Here is a 23,074-nt window from a genome sequence, read left to right as displayed (position 1 = left end):
AATTTGGGTAAAATGAATTTGTGGATGAATGTGCCAAAAGTTATAATTGAGCTAAACATTACTCTCAATATTTTCTTATTCCAAAATTTAAAATTATTTCTGGAATTCCCTGGCGGTCCAGTGGTTAGGACTCTGCGCTTACACTGCTGAGGGTGCGGGTTCAGTCCCTGGTCAGGGAACTAAGATCCGGCAAGCCGCACAGCGAGGCCAAAAAAATTAAGATTATTTCTTTTGTTTTATAGAAGCACAGATATGCTCGCTAAGATGTTTGTAAGCAAAATATAACGTTAAACCCTATTTTCCAGCTGGTTTCCGTCGTATAGTTTGATGTGCGTGGAGGAAAACACCACATTCAGATTATCCTCTTTTCTGTACGTGAAGACTGCTCACTGAAAAATTTCCTCTTGTACAGTTGCTCATTTTCTGGAAGTGAAAGAAATTGGGTCTAGCCAGGTTGGGGCAACAAAATGCTTGTGGGATTGCAGGCCTCTTTAGGACACTGGCTGTCAGCCCTGGCTGCACATCGGAATAACTGGGGTTTGTTTTTTTAAAAAAATTTAATTAATTTATTTTTTGGCTGCATTGGGTCTTTGTTGCTATGCGCAGGCTTTCTCTAGTTGCGGTGAGCGGGGGCTACTCTTCGTTGTGGTGTGTGGGCTTCTCATTGTGATGGGTTCTCTTGTTGCGGAGCACGGGCTCTAGGCATGCAGGATTCAGAAGTTGTGGCACAACAGGCTCAGTAGTTGTGGCTCTCGGGCTCTAGAGCACAGGCTCAGTAGTTGTGGCACATGGGCTTAGTTGCTCCGAGGCATGTGGGATCTTCCCGGACCAGGACTCGAACCCGTGTCCCCTGCATTGGCAGGCGGATTCTTAACCGCTGCGCCACCAGCGAAGTCCCTAGATATTATTGTAAACATTTTCAGTGTTGTCAGAGTATGGACTAAATCCAAAAATGCCCACATATGTTTTGGAGGGAATTGAGAAGTCGGTAGTATAACAGTAGAGCTAGTGGAAGGGAGGCTGTGTGTTTTGTAAAGTTGTCAGTTTGTCTTCTCACAGTAACGCAGCTAAGCTGTTGCTTTGTTCTGTAGTGTATTTGGGTACGTGGACTACCTCAGAAAAATAATTTACTTGTGTAGAAAATAGGAATTGTAAAATAGCCCCAGGAGTCTTAGGTAAGTTTACCTTTAATGTTGACTATTTGTGGCTGGAAAGGGCAGTGATGTGAACATAAGCTGTGATATTTATTAATATATTGTTTTTATAAATCCCTTTTTTCCCATAATTTAGGTAGAAACAGAAAAGAAAGATGTTCTTGATTTTGGTGACTTGACTTATGGAAGCTGGAAAGCTCTGCCTTTAAAGCTGGTAAACAAGACGCACGCCAACATCCCAATTAGACTCATTATTAATGCTGTAAGTACTGTGCTCGGAGGAAACCTTTACAGAGCACACTGACTTAGAGTTGTAGATGCAGCTAGTAGCATCCTTGGTTAACTTCTCTTAGGAAAGTAGATATTTTTGTTAAGGATCTTTGAACAAATTTAGCATCACACCAACGTGACACCATTGGCTCTACTGAAGCGGCTTCTCCTGTTTCTGACAGAACGCCATAGCCTGGCGCTGCTTCACCTTTTCCAAGGAACCCATCCACACAGCTCTGAAAGCTGTTCCTTATCCCCATGCGATTGCTCGGCTGGCCGCCCCCTCGGTGATCAACCATATGATGCCTGCCAGCGATGACGGACAGGTGAGCTGGGGGATTGAAGGACTGATTTAGAATTAAGGAGGAAGTTAAGTTTCCAAACTACTTTTCTTTCGCTGTGTATGAAAAATTTTTTTTATTTTACAGGATCCAGAATTTCTGATAATTTGGGTTCTTTTCCATAGTCCAAAGAAACAGATGACTTCTTCAGGTATCATGTTTACGTTTTATGGGATTTTCTTTACTCCGTAGCTAAATAAACTACAAAGTTGAGGCTTATTTCTCCTGTCAGTAAATTGTCAAATATTTATTGTAATTTGTCAGATATTTTATGTTGTTTTAAAGCTGGGCAGAGAGCATGCTATTTTGGGTCAAACCCATCCAATTATGGATAATCCAAGCAAGTACCACTGAAAACATTTTGGGGTCTTTTCTGTTAATTGATGTTATCTCCTCTACCAGTTAGATGTTTTCTTCCTTTTTCTCCTCCACTCATTTCTGTTCCTCTCTGAGTTCTTTAAACAGTCATTTTAAGATTTTTTTGTGCCCCTTGATGGCATAGTGTTGGGCCATTTGTGGCATTTAGAATTAAATAACTCTGGTGTCTGAACTAAAAGAATGACCTTTTACAGAGATTCTAGACTCAGCAGAAGAATTCTTGGCAAGAGTTGATATAGAAGTTGATAGTCCAAACCCTACACCAGTCATTAAAAGTATCAATCTTCGAGCAAGAACAGGAATAGCCAGGATACATGCTCCGAAAGACCTACAGGTACCCTAAACTCCTCACTTTGCTGTTACTTTATGTTCAGGTTGATTTCATTCCAAGTGTGACATTTTTAAAACATGCCTGTTTTACCTCATCCTCTAGACTATGCACTTGTTTACCAGTGTGGCTTCCTCAACAAGGCAGTACTTACCTTTGAAAAATGCTGGGAATATTGATGTCCACTTGGACATCAAGGTAAGAATTTGTGTCTGAGGCTGTAACTTATTTCCTCGGGCTGAGACTGTGAGTGTCTCCTTGGGTTCTGAAGGTTGCTCTGCTGTTGACCTTGTTCAAGGGCTGGGGGCATTGGCAGGGGTGGTCAGACAGAAGAATCTGAGCCCGGGCTTTCAGAGCTGGTGTTACACGAGCATAAAACAGATGGTTAGGAAGTTCAGCTGGGATGTCTAATGTAATAGGTACAAGAACCAAGCTCTAGATTAGTTCCTGAAGACCGAGTCATCCTGTGGCTGGGTGGAGGAGAGGGAGCCACATGTGTAGACATCATTTCTGAGTTGTGTGGCTGAGTGAGGGGGTGTTGGTGGCCAGGAATTAGGGATGGGGCAGGGGATAGTTTGTTATGGAAGAGAAGAAAGATGTATCCTTTCCAAGAAAGTAAGATGGTGGGGCATTGCTGGGCAGGGAGGGAGTAGAATACCCAGTTGTGGTCAGTGAGAGAGACAAGGCACGTGAGTGTGTGAAAGCCATGTCTGCAGGTCAGCGTTGACTTATAATTATGTAAATACTTAGATCCCAGATCAAGGAAGTCACTTTTCAGTGGATCCAGAGAAACTATTCCTTAAACCTGGAGAAGAGCACGAAGTTATAGTTTCATTTTCTCCAAAGGATTCCAAAGCCTGTGAGGAAAGGTAACGTAGGACTGTTGATCACGGCGAATTTGTGCTTATTTAGGTGTGCTCCGGTCCACAGCCTGAGGGACAGAGTACACGCTTCACCTCGCCTATACAGCACCGCTTTACCTCTTTCCTTTAGCCTCAGATCTTTCTGCTTACTGAAAATCTCCTTTTAAACCAGCTAGCTGACTAGAAAGTAAGAAATCACTATTTTCAAGTATATTCTGACAAAAGTAAATAATAACACGTCAATCTTGATGTTTCTCACTAACTTCTTCTCTCTCACCAAGGAAATCATCAGTTGACCTTGTCAGTTGTTAAAGATACAACTGACAGTTGTATCTTTTCCAGGCCAGTGACTTTTTGGCACCCAAATCATAAGTGAATATCCCTTTACAGTGGTTGGAGCACCCTTGTCACCAGCTTTTGAACTTGCTTGATAAAATGTAGCTTAGCCCGCTGTCCTCAGACGCACGTGGCCCATCCCCTGCCTGATTGCCGAGCCCCCTGCCTGGTTCCTGAGCCCCCGAGTCCCTCACTGTCCTCCACCTGCTTGTCCCTGGGTGCAGAGGTGCTGGCTGCTTGGACGTGAACACTTGTGCCGGGAGGACTCGTCCGCACCTGCCCACCGGGGTAGCACCCCCACCCAGGAGGCTTTCCTCATCCCTTCCCAGATCCCTCCCTGTCTCCCGTGACCCATGCACTTCTCTCCCGCTGTGCTCGTGGCATGGGCCTGTGGCATGTACCCATCTCCTTCTCTGTCTGTTTTCTCCTCTGGAATGTAAGCTGTGAGGGTGAGAATGCAGTGTAGCCTCAGCGCCGACCAGCTCAGTCTCTTGGACGAAGGAAGCGCATAGGACAATAGTAGTCGAAAGAATTGAATTCTGAATATTGAACTTAGATGGTTTTCTTTGTTAGGATCTTGAAAATATTTGTGCAGTCGTTTGGCCCTCAGTATGAAGTGATGTTAAAAGGTGAAGTAGTTTCTTCAGGAAACAAGCTTCTGACGCCTGCATCTTGCTGCTCAGATATTCCTTCGATTTTATCCAACAAGCAGTTTCTGGCATGGGGAGGTGTCCCCCTGGGCAGGACACAGTGAGTATACACTGTAGCTGTTATCACATAATGCTAGTCTTCCCTGTGTTGATGATGACCATGTTAATGTTTTTAGAATTGAAATAAAACTATCATATTCATTATTCATCCTATCATGAATACAAATTTTTTAGTAAAATTTTAACCTATTTTTAAAATACAAGCCAAAAAAATTAGGTTTCAGTTTTCTTAAGCTCTTTGGTGAATTCTGTGCTGATGACCAAACTTAGGCAATTAAGTGTGTCTTCGTTCCTTCTCTGGAAAGCCCTGGGGACTGGTGGGAAGAAGAAATAATCAGAGACGTTGCATCTATTTAAGGAGTTAGAGTCTAGTTGATGAAGGGGCACGTGTTCTTTACGCAGCTCTCAGTGAAGACCCCTCTCAGCTAGGCTCCTGAAATGTCCTGCATGGCCGTGAGTTTGAGGAACTGTGCCCTCCTCAGTAGCTCCTATGCCCATGCAGTCAGTCCATCTCTAAACATTGTACTTGGTTTTAATTGGCTTTGTTTTTATGAAAAAAATATTTTTCAGAACGTCTTTCCCAACCATTGTACTTATGGAAGGTTTTTCTCAGGTGTGCTGATAACCAAAGGTCTTTGATTTTATTCTGAGGTTAAACTCAGCAACCTTTCCCTTTTAGCACAAGGTGCACAAGGCATAGACCACAGCTTAAATAATTTAACTGCCAGTCTTCAAAATTTGAGTAAAATGGAGATTTATTCATGTATTCTGTATTCTCTAATGAAGAGAGGATTCATATATTTTCAAAGACTGAAGGATTTTCATCCTGTGAGCCAGTTGCTATTCATACATCCATTCTACTTGCACTGTAAGTTTTTTTAAAGTAAGGTTAGTTCAGTATGCTGTTTAAAAGACTACTTTGTGCAAATGAGTCTCTTAAAGTAAAAAATCTGAGCGATGTGCTTAGGACCCTTGTTTCCACGAAAGATAGGTTTAGGAGCTGAGGATGGTATTGACTTTAATGACTTAATGAATTTGGTAATCTGAATTTTCATTGATTACTATTTTATAAGACAGATAATTCCTATACATAGAGAATGAATAATAAGGGCAGCTAAGGAGCTATAACAGGAGAGAGACTAAACCCAAAATCTTCTCTGATAAGGTGAGTCTTGAGCATACGTTCTCACAAATGTAGAGTTCTGGGACTGTGGAGGCACTTCCAGGCTGCTCAAGAGGCTTGTGCAGTCAGTCCATCTCCAAACACTGCAGTCAGTTTTAATTGGCTTTGTTTTTATGATTGTAGCAATATCCATGGAGGAAAACCACATTTAAGTTGTGTCATTGTTTCTAGGCTTCAGAAACTAGCTTTAAGAAATAATTCCACATCTTCAGCCCAACATTTACGACTGCTCATTAGAGGACAAGACCAGGACTGCTTTCAGGTTTGTGGAGTGCATGGCTCTGTTCTGTTTCACGTTCTGTCTAGATCCAGGACACTTAACACTTAACATCTAGATACATGACACTTAATGTAGGCCATCTTGTGTTCTTAATCTTCGAGGAGTTCATGTTAATTGTATGTTTTATTTGTGCTGCTGCTCTGTTTTATGCAGAGATTTTTTTTTTAATTGTAGTTTCAGCACACTTTTGGTTCAGAAGAGCGATTGACCAGTAACTGTGAGATCAGGATTCGTCCAAAAGAAGACATTTACATCTCTGTGTTGTTTGCACCTACTCGATTATCTTGTATGTTGGCCAAACTAGAAATTAAACAACTTGGAATTCAATCACAACCAGGCTTTAAGTTCACGGTAAGATAATTTTATAGGTTTTTTTTCCCTCCCATGGAGTTTATGACATGTTGTAACTATTGGTTAAATATTGGTAAATTACATATACTCTGCTTTTTATAAGTCAAAATATGTGATTACCTAGATTTACAAACAAGTTAAGGAGTAATTATATACTTTGTAGGATTACCCTATTTTAAAAGCAGCCACCAGAGTATTCCTGTAAGTAATGGCTTGTCTAATGCTTGTAAGTTTCATTTCGGTTTGAAAATTTTGAAATGTACTCAACTTTTCAGAAATCCATTTTTTGGTAAATCCAGATGGAAATGTTTAAGATTTTGACTTTCCAAGTAAATTTTATTCTTTCAGTTCAGCAAAGTATCTATTGACATCATTTGTTAGACTCCGTTCCGTACACCAGGGATACAAAGACAAGAGCTTTTCTATTTTGTTTCTTCCCAGCATAATTTCAAAAGATTTCAAGTCATTTCTTTAGCTAGATTCAGGGTACTAAGAGAGAAAAATGATGAATCCTGGAGGAGAGGAAAGAAGGACAGGGTAATCGGATGAAGCCTGAGCTCCCTGAAAGTAGCTAAAATCCAAGCAATTAGTTGGCAGTGGGGCTGGGACTACGATGTTGGTCGTTTCCTAGTGTCAGAGTGGATGTGTTATAAATTACAAGATTAACAACACCTAGAAGTTTTTTTAAAAAGGATGGATATTTATGGCAAATTTACCTTTATTTGATGCTGGAGCTGGACACACTCTCTGTGGAGCTCTTCACATGGCCCCATGAGCTTTGGTGGGGAGAGGTGTTAAAAGGTGTAAATGGCCATTTTCAGAATGAGGCCTGCAGAGCAGTGGTTCTCAACCAGAGACTGTTTCACCATCCAGGGGATACTTGGTAATTTCTGGAGACATTTGTGGTTGTCACACTGGAAGTGGGAAAAGGTACAAGTGGCACCTGGTGAGTAGAGGCCAGGGGTGCGGCCAGACACCAACAGTGCACAGGGCTCCCCATGTCAAATGGCGCAGCCCAAGGGCCATTGTGCCGAGGCTGAGAACCCTGCTCTAGATGGATTTTATTTTATTTTATTTATTTTTATTATTTTATTTTATTTATGTTATGTTACGAGGCTTGTGGGATCTTAGTTCCCAGACCAGGGATTGAACCCGGGCCCCCGGCAGTGTAAGTGCAGAGTCCTAACCGCTGGACCACCAGGGAAGTCCCTGAGAAGCCTGCTCTAGAGCAGCAGTTTCTCTGGTTGAAACTTCGGGTCAGTGGGCATTAGTCAAATTTCATTTTATTTAATCATTCTTTTTTTTTTTTTTTTTTTTTTGCGGCACACGGGCCTCTCACTGCTGCGGCCTCTCCCATTGCGGAGCACAGGCTCCAGACGCACAGGCTCAGCGGCCATGGCTCACGGGCCCAGCCGCTCCGCGGCATGTGGGATCTTCCCGGACCGGGGCACGAACCCTTGTCCCCTGCATTGGCAGGCGGACTCGCAACCACTGCGCCACCAGGGAAGCCCTAATCATTCTTTTTCTTAACCTTTTAGTCAGTAATTATTTGTGACTCCCTTAGACTTTTTTTTTTTAAATGTATTTATTTGTTTGTTTTTATTTTTGGCTGTGTTGGGTTGTCGTTGCTGTGTGCGGGGCTTTCTCTAGTTGTGGCAAGGGGGGGCTGCTCTTGTTGTGGAGCACAGGCTCTAGGCGCACAGGTTTCAGTAGTTGTGGCACATGGGCTCAGTAGTTGTGGCTTGCGGGCTCTTTAGCACAGGCTCGGTACTTGTGGCGCACGGGCTTAGTTGCTTCGCGGCATGTGGGATCTTCCCGGCCCAGGGATCAAACCCATGTCCCCTGCATTGGCAGGCAGATTCTTAACAACTGCGCCAACAGGGAAGCCCTCTCCTTAGACCTTGAAAATATAGGAAGAATACTGATTTTGAGTGTTTTCAAAAGCTGGCTTTCCCTGTTACTTTCTATTTTCTTGCCTAAGATTTACTTGCAAATCTCTGTGGGAAAGGAAAAATTAGAAACACTTTTGGCTCTTGGGAACTAGCAGAGCTCACCCTGAACGAGGTGGGATTTGCAGGAGCTTCACATCTGAAGCCCTTTAAAAATGCTGTTAATTTGTACTAAGGGGCAAGCAATACTGATTTTTGATCAGCCTGAATTTAATTTTTCAAAATGTTACTTAGTACATAACAACTTGAAATAAGCTACTGATGTTTTTAAGTTTGCAAAGGATTCTTTGGAACTTATTTCAATAATTAGGAATGAAAGCTCATTTTTAGGGAATGCATGTCAAAGGGTATGAAACGTTTGTTTCCTAGCAGGGTACCTATTTCTTACATTCCTGTTCATAGAGTTTGTTCTGTGAATCCTTGTTTCCTGGTAGTGCTGAGCCCCCTGGGAGCCTTGTAGCTCAAGGGTGGTCCTGGTCAGCACTGGAGCCTCCACTCTGCCCCTCGCTACCGGGTTGGCTGTGCTCTGAGGCTTGTTTGAGTTCTGGGCTTCTCTTTGGTCCCTTTGGCACAGTCCTCTGAGTCTGCTAGACCGAAAGTTAACAGGATTATATGCTCATAGATTTTTCTGCCCCCAAAACTTTTCATATTGAAAATTCACAATTATTGGGTATTTGAAAGAATTACATGGTGAACACTTGCATGCCCTACCACTTAGATTCTACAGTTAACATTGTGCTATATTTCTTTTATCACATATTTAACCATCTATCAATTTATCTTATTTTATGCATTTCAGAGTAAATTATAAATACCAGTGTCTTTCATGCTGAACACTGCTTAAGCAAACATATCAATATTAATCTTTTTATTGTTCTTTTATCATCTAAGCTTGGCATATTGGAAGGTAAATAATTTTGTAGCTCATTGATTTGTTTTTCCCTTAAAACATAGTCCTTACTATAAGGCTAGAGATTGACTGTGGGGAAGCTACTAGCCAAAGTACACAAAGCTTAATAATTTTAATTGTAGTAAATCTGTTTTTATTGTCTTCTCTGACCGTAATTTAATCTTCTGTTTTCTGCTTACATAAAAATAATTTTGGATGTATGTGTTCTGTATTTTTAGATACCTTTGTCTGGATATGGAGGCACAAGTAACCTGATTTTGGAAGATGTTAAAAAGTTATCTGACAGTTACATGGTAACAGTGAATGACTTAGTGCCTGGCAAAGAAAGTAGAATTGTTTTTTCTGTTCGTAACACTGGCTCTCGAGCAGCTTTTGTTAAAGCTGTAGGTTTTAAGGATTCTCAGAAAAAAGTTTTGCTGAATCCTCGAGTATTAAGGATTTTTCCAGACAAATTTGTGCTCAAGGAAAGAACACAAGAAGTAAGTATGAAAGTCTCTGCACTAAAAATATGAGCTTATTTTTAGGTTAAAGTAATAATTATGTATTTTATGGTGGAGAGCTAAAATCATATTTGAAAGGAACTTAGGAGTGGAAGGACTTATCTGATCTTGGAAATACTCTTCATGTGCATCTTTGTCTATAGTGACTGTTTGTGCTCCTGTGACAGTTTATTCAGAGTGAAATGACTTACTCAGAAATATTTAATATTCACTCCTGATTTTTTTCTTGGCATCAGGATGTTACTATAATATATAATCCATCAGACAGAGAAAACAATTGTAAAAACACCACAGAACTGTCAACTATATACTTTTTTGGTGGAGATGAAATTTCAAGGCAGCAGTACCGAAGGTGGGTCACTTACCTTACATGATGGTGGGGACCATTCAGTGGAAATAAAGAGGCTGTGACAGTGGTTTGGGATTTGGAATTTATAGATGTTTCACTACTTTTAGTGAACTGGCAGATGAAAAATCTTGGTAAAATTTGTGTGACCGATAAGCTACCTGTAGGAGAAATACCTGTAGGAAACTCGTCTGCAGGTTTCCTTGCAGTATCCTTTTCTGGACGTACATAGGGGCCTCTGCTCCTTTGCTCAGACAGGACCTTGGACTTCATCGTAGGACGGTCTTTGTAATGATAGCAGATCAGTTTCAGAAAAGATTTAAGAACTACTGAAAGAGTATATTGTGTAAACGCACCTGACTTGGAACATTTCTGGGAGTGTTGAGAATCATTTCAGAGGATCAAGCCTTATTTTAGACATGTGTAGGGTGTCTAACTCTAGCTACTTAAGCTTGTACTTGTAAAAAATTTGGTACATCTGATCTAAATGTAGTTTAATATGCTGGAATGTTGTCAACTTTATATTTAGGTCTAGGTGTGATTTAGACATTCTGTGTGTTGAATTCAGAGTTCTTGTGTCACAAAATCTTGTTTCCTAGCCTAAAGCTGAGTATGAGGTAAGTGAAGCTCCTGCCAGTTCATTGTTCTCAGGAAGTCATTGCCTCCCGGGAGGGCGGGCGTGTGCGTGGGCCAGTCTTTCCTTCTTCCAGTCCTTTGTGCTCTGCTGTGTTTTATTTTGATACACAGTTCAGGAAACTGTTTTATTTTTAATCTGTGAAAGACTGTTAGAATGTTTAAGAAGAGTTTAGTGATGAGTTGCTACATGATGATAGCACAGACCTGACGTGAAGAGCTCAACTTTGAATGCGGTTTTTTCTCTCAGTTGAGTATTTTAGAAATAGAAACTGGCATTTAGAGAAATTAGATCACAAGTTTTTTGGTTTTTTTCCTTTCTCTCTACTGGGATATAGAAATCAGCGTACTCCTTTATAACTCCTCTTTGCCATTAATTTATAGTAATGAGATTTCTTTCGTTTGTGAACATCTGTGTTTTCTAGAGAAATTTACTTTTTAGTTCTCTCACCTCAAAATTGTCTAGAAGAGGTCAAAGTAACAGAATTACATGGTAATTTAAATATTCCCTTCTGATGTTTTATTTGTATCATTTTCCTGGCATATTTTTTCTGAGACAAATTTCTAACTGACCAAATTTTCACAAATAATGAAAATGTATGACCCGAAAAGAATCTAATTTTATCTTTTCTCTACTCTTTTGTTAGGAAGTGGTTGATTTGATGTGTTTAACTGAAACTGATGATTGTACTACCATGTATAACTTTTAAGGGAATTTCCAAAACAAGGGTTTTTTTTTTTCAATTATATTGGGATTTAGGACATAATATCTATGAAGTAATATATCATGATGTTAGTGGGATTTTCCAGATGCATGAATAAAATCTAATTAAGGTTATTTTGTATGTATAAACGACTTCTGAATAAAATCTCTACTGGCAGAGCCATGCTGCACACACCAGGGGTGAGGAAGCAGGTCCTTCCCACCCAGAGCATGCTGCAGAACATCGACTTCGCGGAAGCATTTCAGGACGAGCTGCTCGTAACTGAAGGTAGGAATTTCAACGTATTTTAAATCTTCTGGGTCCAGTGTGTGAGGAGGAAGAGTGTTAGCTTAGATGTGGTATCAGGCTGAATTTGAGTCACAGCTTTACTGTATGACTTTGGACAGATTACATCACTGAAATTCAGTTTCCTTAGCTGTAAAATGAGAGGAATAATGTCTCTGTTCTCTACACAGAGTTCTTGTGAAGATCAGATGAGAGGGCTTTGCCTTGTAAATGTTAGATGTTATTAATATGTTATTGCACCTAGTCTTTGGGTGGACTTGTGAATAGAGGAGGAGAACGGTTATGATTAAACTCAAGTTATTACTGTTTAAGATTTCATGATTGCAAACTTACACTCATTTTGAGATTTCTCTGCTCTTGTGACTGCTGTGCAATTTATGGAGGATGTGATAGTGGTAGTGTGACTCTAATCTAGATGTTTAGCCCTATTTGAGCTGAGCTGAGCAATTCAGGTATTTAATGGTATCTATGACTCATACAAAATATAAGAATGGAAACATGCAAATTGTGTAAAAGTATGTGTACAGATTTTCACCACAGTATTGTTTATAATAGGAAGAAATTAGAAGTAACCTAAACGCCCAAGAGTAGGGGATCGTTTAATTATGCAATAGAATATCTTGAAGGCATTCAGACAATATGATTCTATATTAAGTGACATGGAAAGCTCCTCAATTTATTAAGAAAAGAATTATTTTAAAATTTTGCATATAAGATCACCTGTCTCCCCCTTGGTCTGTGAGCCCCTAGAGGCAAGTGTTGCACCTTCTACCCCTGTGACTCATGCCCTGCACTCCCCACCAGCTCATTTGGTAAAAATAATTTAATGTCTTATTTATAGTTACCTAGGTAAAATTGCAGGAGTATACACACCAAAATATTAACAGTGGTTATATTCTGGTGGTAGAATTTCAGGTGGTAGTGTCTTTTCCCCCCATTTTTATTTTCTAGTTTTTTAATGATGAACTACACACTCCTTCTGAAGTGGGAAATGATAAAGGAAAAGGATATTTATGCCTATGTAGAGGTGATATAGAATAGTTTATGATCTTTTCAGCAAATTGGGAGTCTAGATCATCTGCTTCAAGGGTGGGTTAGTTAAAAATAATGAAAAGATTTGAAATGGTTGGAAAGAACGTTGCATTTGGAGCTGAACCTCAGTTCATAGCCCATCTCTGCTACCTCAGCTCCTCCAAGCTTCACCTTCCATATCCCTTCCTCAGAGGAAGGATCCACGTGAAAGAGTTAACCTGAACTGTGCCGTGGAGATGGACCCAGACACGTAGCAGCAGCAGTGAAGTCTAATGAGAACTAGGCAGCGTGAGTGTGCAGCCCTCGCAGCTTCACGACTCTATGGCTGAGTGGACTTGGTGGGGAGTGCAGGGCACGAGTCACAGGGGAAGAAGGTGCCGCCCTTGCCTCTAGGGGCTCACAGGCCAAGGGGGAGACAGGTGATCGAAGTATAGCATGAAAGTGCTGTGACAGAACTGTCCTTAGGGACCTGGGGGCCGCGGAGAAGTGGCACTCTGCTGAGAAAGCGGGGAGGGGGTTGACAAGGAGGAGAAGGTGTGGACCAGGGTGGGGGAGGGTATTCAGGCAGAGGGAGCTGCATGTGCAAACATTCAGGAAGTGGGTGTGTTAAGGGTTGTGTTGACAAACCTGACAGGTGACCTGCTGAGACCCCCCTGTGATGGGGTTGAGTGGGGGCTTCAGGTGGGTCCTTGGGGCCAGGTTGCACATCAGGGAGTATTGGGCTCCTGGAGATGGTGTGCATGCTGTCCAGGTGAGGGGAGGAAGCAGCCCCACTTGGTCTTGTGCTGGTTGGTGTAATGGATCCCTATAAGAATGTTGCGGTTGAACTTTTTACATGATTATTTTGAAAAACATTTGAGCGTATTACTATTAAGCATTCATAGCGATCTTACTTTTGTAAAATGTGTAATTACTGTGGCAAATAATTTCACAATTAAACTTTTATAGTCAGATGTATTTAATATAAATTTTAATTTACACTTCCTGTGTTCTTTTTGAGTTTCCATCTTAAAAATACTTAATTCTTAATATCTAATTTATATGTAGAATACAAGCATGTTCTCTAAAATTTCTTGTATATATAAATTCAGGTAGGTTTATCTTTGGATAAACCTCGAGCACTGTCTGATCAATCTAAATACATGTAGTTATACTAATACTGCCTGTTTCTGGATTTACTTAAGTTTTTATGAGACTGCCGCTTATGAAGTGTGTGCTCTCAGCCTCTGTGTTTTGGCCCCTCATTTGGGGTGGAGGTGATGACACCTCGGAGAGCTGTGGAAACTGACCAGGTTGGTTTATGCTGGGGGTCAGAACAGTGCCCACAGCCCTGAGAGAGGTTGTTACTCGTACTTCCCGTGAGGAGACTGAGGCTCGGACTGGTGAAGGAAGCTGCCAGAGGTCCCAGGCTGAGCGTTGGCGTGGCTGTAATCCAAATCCAGGGCCAGAGCCTGAGCTGCCAGTCATTGATGCTAATCCGTAGTGTTAAAAATCCAAATGTCACCTACCCCCAACTAAGAAGCTACAAGAAAATATGTAAATATATGAGTGCCTCTGTTACTTGATGGTGTGATTATGTGAAGATTCATGTATTTCAAACATTATTTTCTATTTCAGTATGTGACCTTCCCCAGCGGCCCAATGACGTCCAGCTCTTTTATGGAAACATGCGTAAAATTATACTTTCAGTAATTGGAGAATTTAGAGATTCTGTTTCTAACAGAGAGTTTCTTCCACCTTCTTCCAGACCTAGCTTGGAATCTAAAAGGTAAAACTAACAAAACATCTTTCATCTGAGTTGAAGATTATTTGATTCACAGTGGAACTGATCTTTTACCTTGTACTTTGTTGGGTTTTTGTCTCAAACTGTTTATTTCATCTTTATTTTTAAGTTGAAAGAATTCCAAATTCACAGAAAAGTTTAAAAACAATACAGAGGGACTTCCCTGGTGGCGCAGTGGTTAAGAATCCGCCTGCCAATGCAGGGGACAAGGGTTCGATCCCTGGTCTGGGAAGTTCCCACGTGTTGCAGAACAACTAAGCCTGTGCCACAACTACTGAGCCTGCACTCTAGAGCCTGCGTGCCACAACTACTGAGCCCATGTGCCACAACTGCTGAAGCTTGCGTGCCTAGAGCCCATGCTCCACAGCCAGAGAAGCCACTGCAATGAGAAGCCCGTGCACGGCAATGAAGAGTAGCCCCCACTCGCTGCAACTAGAGAAAAGCCCATGTGCAGCAATGAAGACCCGACGCAGCCAGAAACAAATAAATTAATTAAGTTACTTTTATAGAGAACTCCCATACGCTATCTGCACCGAGATTTCGCAGTTGATAACGTTTTACCACACCTACCTTATGGTCTTTCATATACAGGTTTTTCTGAACCATTTAGGAGTGACTTGCAGACATGATGACCAGTAGCCCTGAATTGGCTGTAGATGCTCCCCCTCATAGGCATGGCAAGCCCGTCAAGGTTAGGACACTGATGCGGCGATACAGGACCACCATCTGGTCCACGGAGTCTCCCAGTGGTGTCCTGTGTAGTTAAGGCAAACAGCAAACAAGAAACTGCCTCTTTCCACTTCCTCTTTGGTCCAGAATCTAATCTGAGATCACACGTGCGTTTGGTTGGCTTGTCCATTTACTCTCTTTCAATAAAGAGAGTTCCTCAGTCTTTCACAACAGAGAAAACACACAGGGTTTGCTTATCAAGTACGATCCACAGAATCAAAGGTATTTTCCAGAATGAAGCTTCAGTACTAATTTGGGGTGAAACACAGAGAAACCTGGGGTTGCCCATGGTACTTTCTAGATCTACTTAGTAACATCAGCACTCCCCTCTGGCTTAGATTTAACACAAGGTCCATAAGTTGTGGGTGTGTTGTGTCACACAAGAGACTATTTTGATCATGAAAGGTATTTTGTGCTTTGATAACTATGTAACTTACGTGATGCTTTTCAAACAGCTGTGCCACATAAATTCGTAAGTTTCAGATTTCTTTACCACAAGCAATGTGAGACAGACCAGGTGCTGCCTGTTTTAAGGACCCCAGTGCATTTGCTGTGGTATCCGGCATTTGCAAGATTACAAGGTGATTTAACCAAGCCATCTTTCTTTTTTTTCTCTGGTCGTTTCTGGTAAAAAGGGAAAAGTAGGCTGCAGGCCAGCTGCTAACTCTTTCTTACCAGGTACCTTGATGTTTTTATACAAGACAGGCCAGCTACTTTGTAAAATATTCTTGATTTCAGTTCACAGCTTCAGGACATGCAGAATGATGCTGTTGGTTTCTCAGTGAAGCTTCCTCGGTGGTGAACAGTGCTGATTTGTCCTGTTACTAGCAGTATTTTTATCACTTTGTTTAAGTGGTGTTTGCCAGGTTTCTCTACTGTAAAGTTAATAAATATCTTGAAGGGATATTATAATACACAACTTGGAGACAATGAATGATCTTGTTTCTTGTGAGACTTTGAGCACCCAGTGAGGATTGCTTCCTGAATCATATTATGTCTGTCTTGGTTACTAAATGGTGATTTTCTGATCCCATCTTTCTGCATTTATTAGTTATCTTTCTACTTTGAGGAAGGAATTTCCTTTTTCTTCTTATTCACATATATTAGGACCGACTCGTGGATTCAAGATTAATCCTTGTTGTCATTATTTAGCCCCCTGACCTGCTTTTGCCTGTGCCCACAACACCTCTGGGTACCTCCTTATTCACAGGTACAGCAGGATGGTCGAGGCTCGTCCTTCACTTGCCTGTCCAGCCTGGAAACGAGGACACGGGCAGCAGCGTGCTCATAGCTATTGAGGTGTCCTTGCTTCTAGGCCCGCTCAGTGGACAGAGCTAGGAAATATATGAGTTTATATACAAATCCACGTGCAATTCATATCTACTTCTGTTTATAAATGTGTTAAAATCTTGAGTTTACACTGATACCTCCAATTCTAATCTCACATAACACATGGATTCCTTTCCTCCTTCCCATAATTGTACCTTTTTTCTCCAGTACTGAGAAGCCTGGCCCCATTATTTTCAATATGTTTACGTTTTACTCAGTCCCCCTGTTTTCAGCCAATCTTGTCTTCACATGGTCTGTCTCCCTGGGCCCAGTGTTGCCAACTCACACCAGCAAGTCTTAGTGGCACCAGTTGAGGGCTGACTCCCCCCATCCCCATCACCCTAGTGCCTCTGACTCACGCCAACTTGGTTTCTTTAATCCTTATGCTGTTTGTGTTAATTTTTTTTCTAAGATAGTCAAAGATAGTATTAACATGTATTAAAAATTACCTTGAGGGCTTCCCTGGTGGCGCAGTGGTTGAGAGTCCTCCTGTCGATGCAGGGGACACAGGTTCGTGCCCCGGTCCGGGAGGATCCCACATGCCGCGGAGCGGCTGGGCCCGTGAGCCATGGCCGCTGAGCCTGCGCGTCCGGAGCCTGTGCTCTGCAACGGGAGAGGCCACAACAGTGAGAGGCCCGCATACCGCAAAAAAAAAAAAAATTACCTTGACAGTTACTTCAGTTGTGAGGAACTTGTTCTTAGGAAGCTAAACAAACAGTAATCAACTTTGCTTTTTAAATTGTTTTCTGATGTTTGGCTGGTGCCCCCTTTGTTTCTCTGGGGCGGTATAGGTCTGATTGGAAAGGGGGGCGGTGGTCAGAGGGCAGTGAATTAGGGGTGAAGAGAGGGATTTCTCTCTGTCCGCCAAGTGTTGACTGGAGTCCAGGTGTAGCCCTGCTGTGTGGTAGGTGAACTTGGTCACCGCACCAGTGAACTTCAGTTGTCATGTGTTCACGTGATTACGAAATTTAGTTGAATTACAATTTTTTAGTAATCTAAGGCTTATTAGAAAACCCAATTTCAACACTTAGTAAAAAAACTTCCTAAACTTTATTAGCATTTCTTAACTGTAGTTTTTCGCCAAGAAGATTTTGTTTTAAAGTTTTTTGGTGTTAGCGTTGTAAAGCCAGTTATCATTATTCAGTTATAGATACTTGAAGAGTTTTGTTGTTTTTCTTAAATTCTTAATATTGGGTAGGTTATTTTTGTTTTTTTTTTAAGGAAGGAAATTCTTTTTATTTATTTTTTGGCTGTGTTGGGTCTTCGTTGCTGCGCACGGGCTTTTCTCTAGTTGCGGCGAGCAGGGGCTACTCTTTGTTGCGGTGCGCGGGCTTCTCATTTGCAGTGGCTTCTCTTGTTGCAGAGCACAGGCTCTAGGCGCGCGGGCTTCAGTAGTTGTGGCACATGGGCTCAGTAGTTGTGGCTCACGGGCTCTAAAGCCCAGGCTCACTACTTGTGGCGCATGGGCTTAGTTGCTCCGAGGCATGTGGGATCTTCCCAGACCAGGACTCGAACCTGTGTCCCCTGCATTAGCAAGTGGATCCTTAACGACCGTGCCACCAGGGAAGCCCTGGGTAGTTTTCTAGTAAATCTTTTTTAAAAAACATTTATTTATTTGGCTGTGCTGCGTCTTAGTTACGGCACACAGGATCTTTAGTTGTGGCATGAGGGATCTAGTTCCCTGACCAGGGATCGAACCCGGGCCCCCTGCACTGGGAGCACGGAGTCTTAGCCACTGGACCACCAGGAAAGTCCCTCTAGTAAATCTTTTAAGAGACCTCAGATGGCATGCAGAAGTCAAGGCAGGAAACAAATCATTGCAGATTCTAATTAAAGATTAGTAACATATAACCTATACTGTACTTTACTTTTTATACACTTCTTTAAGAAAACCCCAATGTGAAGGATTCTTATTCACTGAAAAATATATAATGCACTTTTATTTTTATGTTTTCAGATTTATGAATAATTAATATAAAAATGTGACACAGTCTGCTTTATCATTTTAAATTTCTTTTCTCTCTCTCTCTCTAGTGAATCTGGCAGTTGTGGGACACATGGTGGTAACATTTCTTTGGATGTTTTACCAGTGAAAGGTCCTCAGGGGTCTCCACTTCTTTCACAAGCTGTTCGCCCACCTCAAGATAAATCGGCCTCGGAAGAAGTGTGGACTGTCCAGCCTGAACACTTGATTTTAGTCGCCCCTTCTTGTGAGTATGCCCCCAACGACAGGACAGAAAGTCCCTCTGGGGCCCGGGCTGTACTTGCTCTGTCCTCAGGGCTCTCGTAGGACAGACCTGGGCTCCGTGCAGATGTGGCTGGTGGCTTGCCCAGGCCTCCCCTGCCTGCTACAGACCCAGCCAGAGTGTCATCCTGACACGAGGACTCGGACCCCAGGCCAAGCTCCCGTGTGGCAGAGCTGCCCATCCGGGGGTCTTGATTCCTGCCCCCCACGCCCCCATCCCCCACTGAGAATGCAGTTGGCACTTGGCCTCTTTTACCCTTAACGTTGATACCCTTGGTCCAGAGTAGGAACAAATCTAGTACCTATGTCTGTGCCCAAGACAGGGAGTAACAATTACCAGATTTCCTTTTTCTTCTTTGTTCACTACTAAACTTTATTCAGTGTCTTTGTAGTTTCCAAGAGTAAATGAAGGTCTTGCTTTACCAGGAATTTGAAATTTCTGTAATTGGGCAGTTGGGAAAACAAAATGAGTTAGTATGGTAGTGTTTTTATTTAGGATTTATTTTTACTATTTATTACCCTTTGTCTTTTTCACAAATGTTACATGTAAGTAACATTTTATTTATCTGCTGTCATAGGTGATATGGCAAAAACTGGGCGTTTCCAGATTTTAAACAGTTCTGTTAGGTTACTGAAATTTGAGCTGTACTGGCCAGCACACTGCCTTACAGTGACACCGCAACATGGGTTTATCGCACCAGAGTAAGTATGACCTCCCTTTCCCCTGGGTGTTATTTAGATGCTTTAGCATGGTGACTTTTTAAGGATCAAATAATAGGCCATTTTAATTTATTCAGTAGAATTTTGCAGTGTGCTGACTCTGTAAAGAGCACCATGCATGGTTCTGTGGGACCACAGTGAGTTCAAGACTCATGCTTCTTAGCGGGTGGAGACCATGTCCACAGCCAGTTATGGTATCAGCCTAACAGGGTGGAGAGACGTGTGAGGCGGGGGAGAGTTGCTGATGTAGCTCTGCCTACAGAATTACAGCACAGGGATGCGGCTGTGCACGTGATGAGGGTAGTGGTCTCCAAAGCCCCGGTGGTCTTGCCTTTGTCACCTTGGGTCTAGCAGCTTATTCTGCTGGTTTTCTCTAAGGACATTTTACAGACACAGATTCCTGGCTTCTGATATGTCTGAGCCATAATCTAGTTTGCCGTTTTCTACAAAGGATATTTTAAGGTAAAAAGAAGTCTTTGGGGGCCAGATGGTGATGAGCAACTGCCCTCTCTGTGCAGCTTAATTATTGGGATATAGCCTCAGCTCTGCAGCTTCTCAGGGACTGTGTCTGGGTTGGCACAGAATACGCACATCTGAAAGTTGCTTCACATTTGGGAATAGCAACTTTGCACAAGAGCAACATGAAGTTTATTTGCTTTTGCAAAATGATGGCATATGCATTTCAGGAGAGTTTATTTGACCAAGACCGGGTTAAGGTATGGTTGGGGACACTCCAGAGAAAGGTTCCTAGGACCAAAGCAGTCAATTAAATGTTTGTCTGTTAATGGGTGAAAAGCTGGGAGATGACTGGACAGGTTATTCACAGAGACTTGCCCATCACCCTGCATGTTGAGCTTTTAGCAGTGGGAGGTCATCTTGGCCATTTTGGACGTGGGTACTGACCTCTCTTTATAACTGGTGGTTTCTCTTAAGTCACAAATCCAGTTACATCGTCCACATTTAAGTCTTTGACATCCCATAGCTCTTGAAGAGAACAGTTAGCACAGAAAACCTGACCGACCCCCTTTCCCACCCTCTCTTCCCTTCCAGTTACACTGTGTGACCGTGACGGCTCGTTCTTTTTCATTGGCGGCTCAGAGCCTTTGTGTTACTGGTCTTTTGCTCCAGAAATGTTTAACTTGAATTGCTGTTTAGATGGCATTTCAGTGATGTGGTCCATTTTCACATGAGCTTTGCCCTTAGGTTCTTGGGTTCACACCACTCAGCTTTTTGTCAGCCACTGGGTTGGGGTTGAGGCCAAATCAGATGCGCCTGGTAGCTTACCTCTGTTCTCTGCTCTTTCTGAGCAGTGAGGAAATAGTTGGTGACTGACAGGACAGTGTTTGTAACTCTTGTGGTTACTGCTGTTCCAGTACAGGGTATTCTTGGTTCTCAGTGTTCAATTCTTCTTTTAAGGAGCAACCTACAAATTCTTGTGAGTCCTAATTCCTCCTTATCCACAAAACATTCAGTGTTCCCATGGAGTGGCTTGATCTATATACACTGTGACAATGGACAGAAGGTAATTTTTTAAACTTTTTTTTGATCAACATTTCTCTTTTTTTGCAGTTTAAGTTTTGTAATCCTCACTGATAGCACTTACATTTCAGAAATCGAATTGAGGTGTCCTTTCAGCCCAAATAGACTTAATTAAATAGAGTATTCAGTGCAGAGTTTTTCCACTAGTGAGCTGAACAAGTGTCCTGGGTGGGCAGCAGTGGAGAGTGGGTCCTGGAAGCCATCATTAACTTGAAGATGTTGCTTTGGAAAAAAGAGGGGAGTTGGGAGAAAGGATAGAGTCGAAGAGCTACTTTGGGATCTGAATGGACTTTAAATTCACCAGTGTTTCATTTGTTTGGCATTACTTTTCTCTACCATAATTTAAAAATAGGAATTTTTTTTTAAAAAAACAACAGCTTCACTTGCATCTTATCCCTTTGTTTGGCTCATTTCAGAAAATTGTGAAGGTTCAAATTCGAGAAGACTTGACCCAAGAAGAACTTTTCACTTGTTTGACCTCCAGCCCATTTAGAATCCTTTCCCCAGAAACAGAGCCTTCAGTTAATCATCTGGTAAAACCAGTGACTAAACCACCTTCCACAAGAGTTGAGATAAGAAATAAGACTGTTACTTTTCCTACAACAGAACCTGGCGAGACTTCAGGTATTGTATCACAAGGTTATGTAATTCAGACTTCTGCTAGTACGTTGGATCTAACGCTCTTAGTTAACTGTAGTGGTTACGTAATTCAGACTTCTGCTAGTACGTTGGATCTAACGCTCTTAGTTGACTGTAGTTTGTGATAGGTGCAGATTTCCCGCTACTTCAAGAGAAAATCAAGTAGTCACTGGAAATCGTTTCAGTTATGAGCTGGATTTGCAGATGCTTAAAAATTGTACCATGTTGAATTTAGGCCTTTAATAACTCTCTGTGCCAGGAGGCTTAGATTTTCTTATCAGAACCATCCCTCCCCGACTCTCACTAGGCCTTTGACCAGAGTTGGTACTAAGTTAGTGGCTGAAGAGGAGAGGAAGGTGGGTGGAGCCTGGCTCTGTCAGTTACTCTGCCACTACAGGCTCCAAACTTGCCCAGCCTCCCCAGCTGTGATTAACACCCACCACCCAGGGCCTGGGGATGGTGACGCGGTGTGTGAAGCACCTCTGAGCTTCCTTGGGCCGGAGTAGTGCTTTCTGCCCTGTGGGCGCTCTCCCCGCGGCCTCGGGGTCTAGGATTGCACATGGACAACTTAGATAGGGTCTGGGGCCACCTGTTGCCTGGCCCCCCAGCTCCTCAACTCTCGCGGTCTGTCTTCCACTGCAGCTCAGTCTCCTGCCCTCCGGGTCCCTCCTGGATCTCGTCGGCACCAGGATCTGTACCGTGTTTTTACTCAGTTTCAAGCCTGTCACTTCTGCCCATCACCCCCTCTGGCTCTTCCCAGCTCACTTACTCCAGGGGTCAGCAGTTGCCTGACCACATTCAGACCTCCAGGCCTTTCCCCTGCCCATCGCCCCACCCACAATGCACTTCTCCCCATCCCTCCTCGACTTCTGTGCTCTGTCCCTGTAACCCCTCACAAACACTCGTGACTGCCTTGTGCCCCTCGCCCTCTGCATTCCCGTCTGGCAGAATCCCAGCCCTGGTTAAACCTGACTGTCTCCCCGGCCCTGTCTCTGCCCCTGAGTGCTGCGCAACTTGGGCCCCTAGACGCCCTGAGCACAGGCTTCCCCAGCGGCCCTTGCAGCCCTCCTCCCCGCTTGCCCCCGCCCCCAGCAGCTGAGGCTTATCTCTCGCAGCCCCCGCTGCCCCCTCCTCCCTGCTCCTGCTCTTTCCGGCTCTTGCCTTTGCCTCACACATGGTTGAAAATCTAGAGATCATCCCAGGTGACTCTTGCACTGGGAACCTGGGCCCACCTGCTCCTGCCGTCTCAGGCAGGGCTTCCTCGGGCCCTCCTACCCCCTTGTCAGCATTTCTTCCTCTTTGCCAAAGCGTCTCCGTCAGGACACAGCATGCCTGCCGTCACTCATGGACAGGGTGCCCTCGGCCCCTCGCCTTGCTGCGGCTGCCCTCCTCCCTGGCCCCTTCCTGCCAGGGTTGTGCTCCCACCCTCGCTTCCTCAGCAGCTTAGCTGCTGCCACCAACCAGGCCCTGAACTTGCTCCCATCAAGGTCACTAGAAAGCTTGATTTTGCCAAATC

At 43.0% G+C, this 23,074-nt stretch overlaps 1 protein-coding gene and 1 non-coding gene across 4 annotated transcripts in view; one reads left to right on the top strand and one right to left on the bottom strand.

The window, feature by feature from the left end:
* LOC111162924 (nucleoporin SEH1) overlaps positions 1-23,074 on the top strand; it is a 118,965-nt gene that overhangs the window by 77,171 nt on the left and 18,720 nt on the right. For all 3 annotated transcript variants that reach the window (XM_089894868.1, XM_030764288.2, XM_030764287.2), the window contains 17 exons: positions 1,291-1,416; positions 1,607-1,750; positions 1,853-1,916; positions 2,338-2,477; positions 2,577-2,669; positions 3,222-3,340; positions 4,244-4,420; positions 5,735-5,825; positions 6,018-6,194; positions 9,272-9,532; positions 9,790-9,905; positions 11,415-11,524; positions 14,192-14,342; positions 18,450-18,625; positions 19,239-19,362; positions 20,797-20,902; positions 21,336-21,543. In XM_089894868.1, the coding sequence (XP_089750994.1) occupies positions 1,291-1,416; positions 1,607-1,750; positions 1,853-1,916; positions 2,338-2,477; positions 2,577-2,669; positions 3,222-3,340; positions 4,244-4,420; positions 5,735-5,825; positions 6,018-6,194; positions 9,272-9,532; positions 9,790-9,905; positions 11,415-11,524; positions 14,192-14,342; positions 18,450-18,625; positions 19,239-19,362; positions 20,797-20,902; positions 21,336-21,543 (2,383 nt within the window). The remainder of the gene's footprint in view (positions 1-1,290; positions 1,417-1,606; positions 1,751-1,852; positions 1,917-2,337; positions 2,478-2,576; positions 2,670-3,221; positions 3,341-4,243; positions 4,421-5,734; positions 5,826-6,017; positions 6,195-9,271; positions 9,533-9,789; positions 9,906-11,414; positions 11,525-14,191; positions 14,343-18,449; positions 18,626-19,238; positions 19,363-20,796; positions 20,903-21,335; positions 21,544-23,074) is intronic.
* On the bottom strand, positions 7,326-7,398 carry TRNAV-UAC (transfer RNA valine (anticodon UAC)). The gene has a single exon. It is a non-coding gene; the product is annotated as a tRNA-Val (tRNA).

The sequence above is a fragment of the Delphinapterus leucas genome, chromosome 14 (genome assembly GCF_059928025.1).
Source record: "Delphinapterus leucas isolate spDelLeu-1000000601 "Yukka" chromosome 14, BTC_Dleu_Yukka2, whole genome shotgun sequence".
NCBI classification, from domain to species: domain Eukaryota; kingdom Metazoa; phylum Chordata; class Mammalia; order Artiodactyla; family Monodontidae; genus Delphinapterus; species Delphinapterus leucas.
This window is presented reverse-complemented; position numbering and strand designations above follow the sequence as displayed.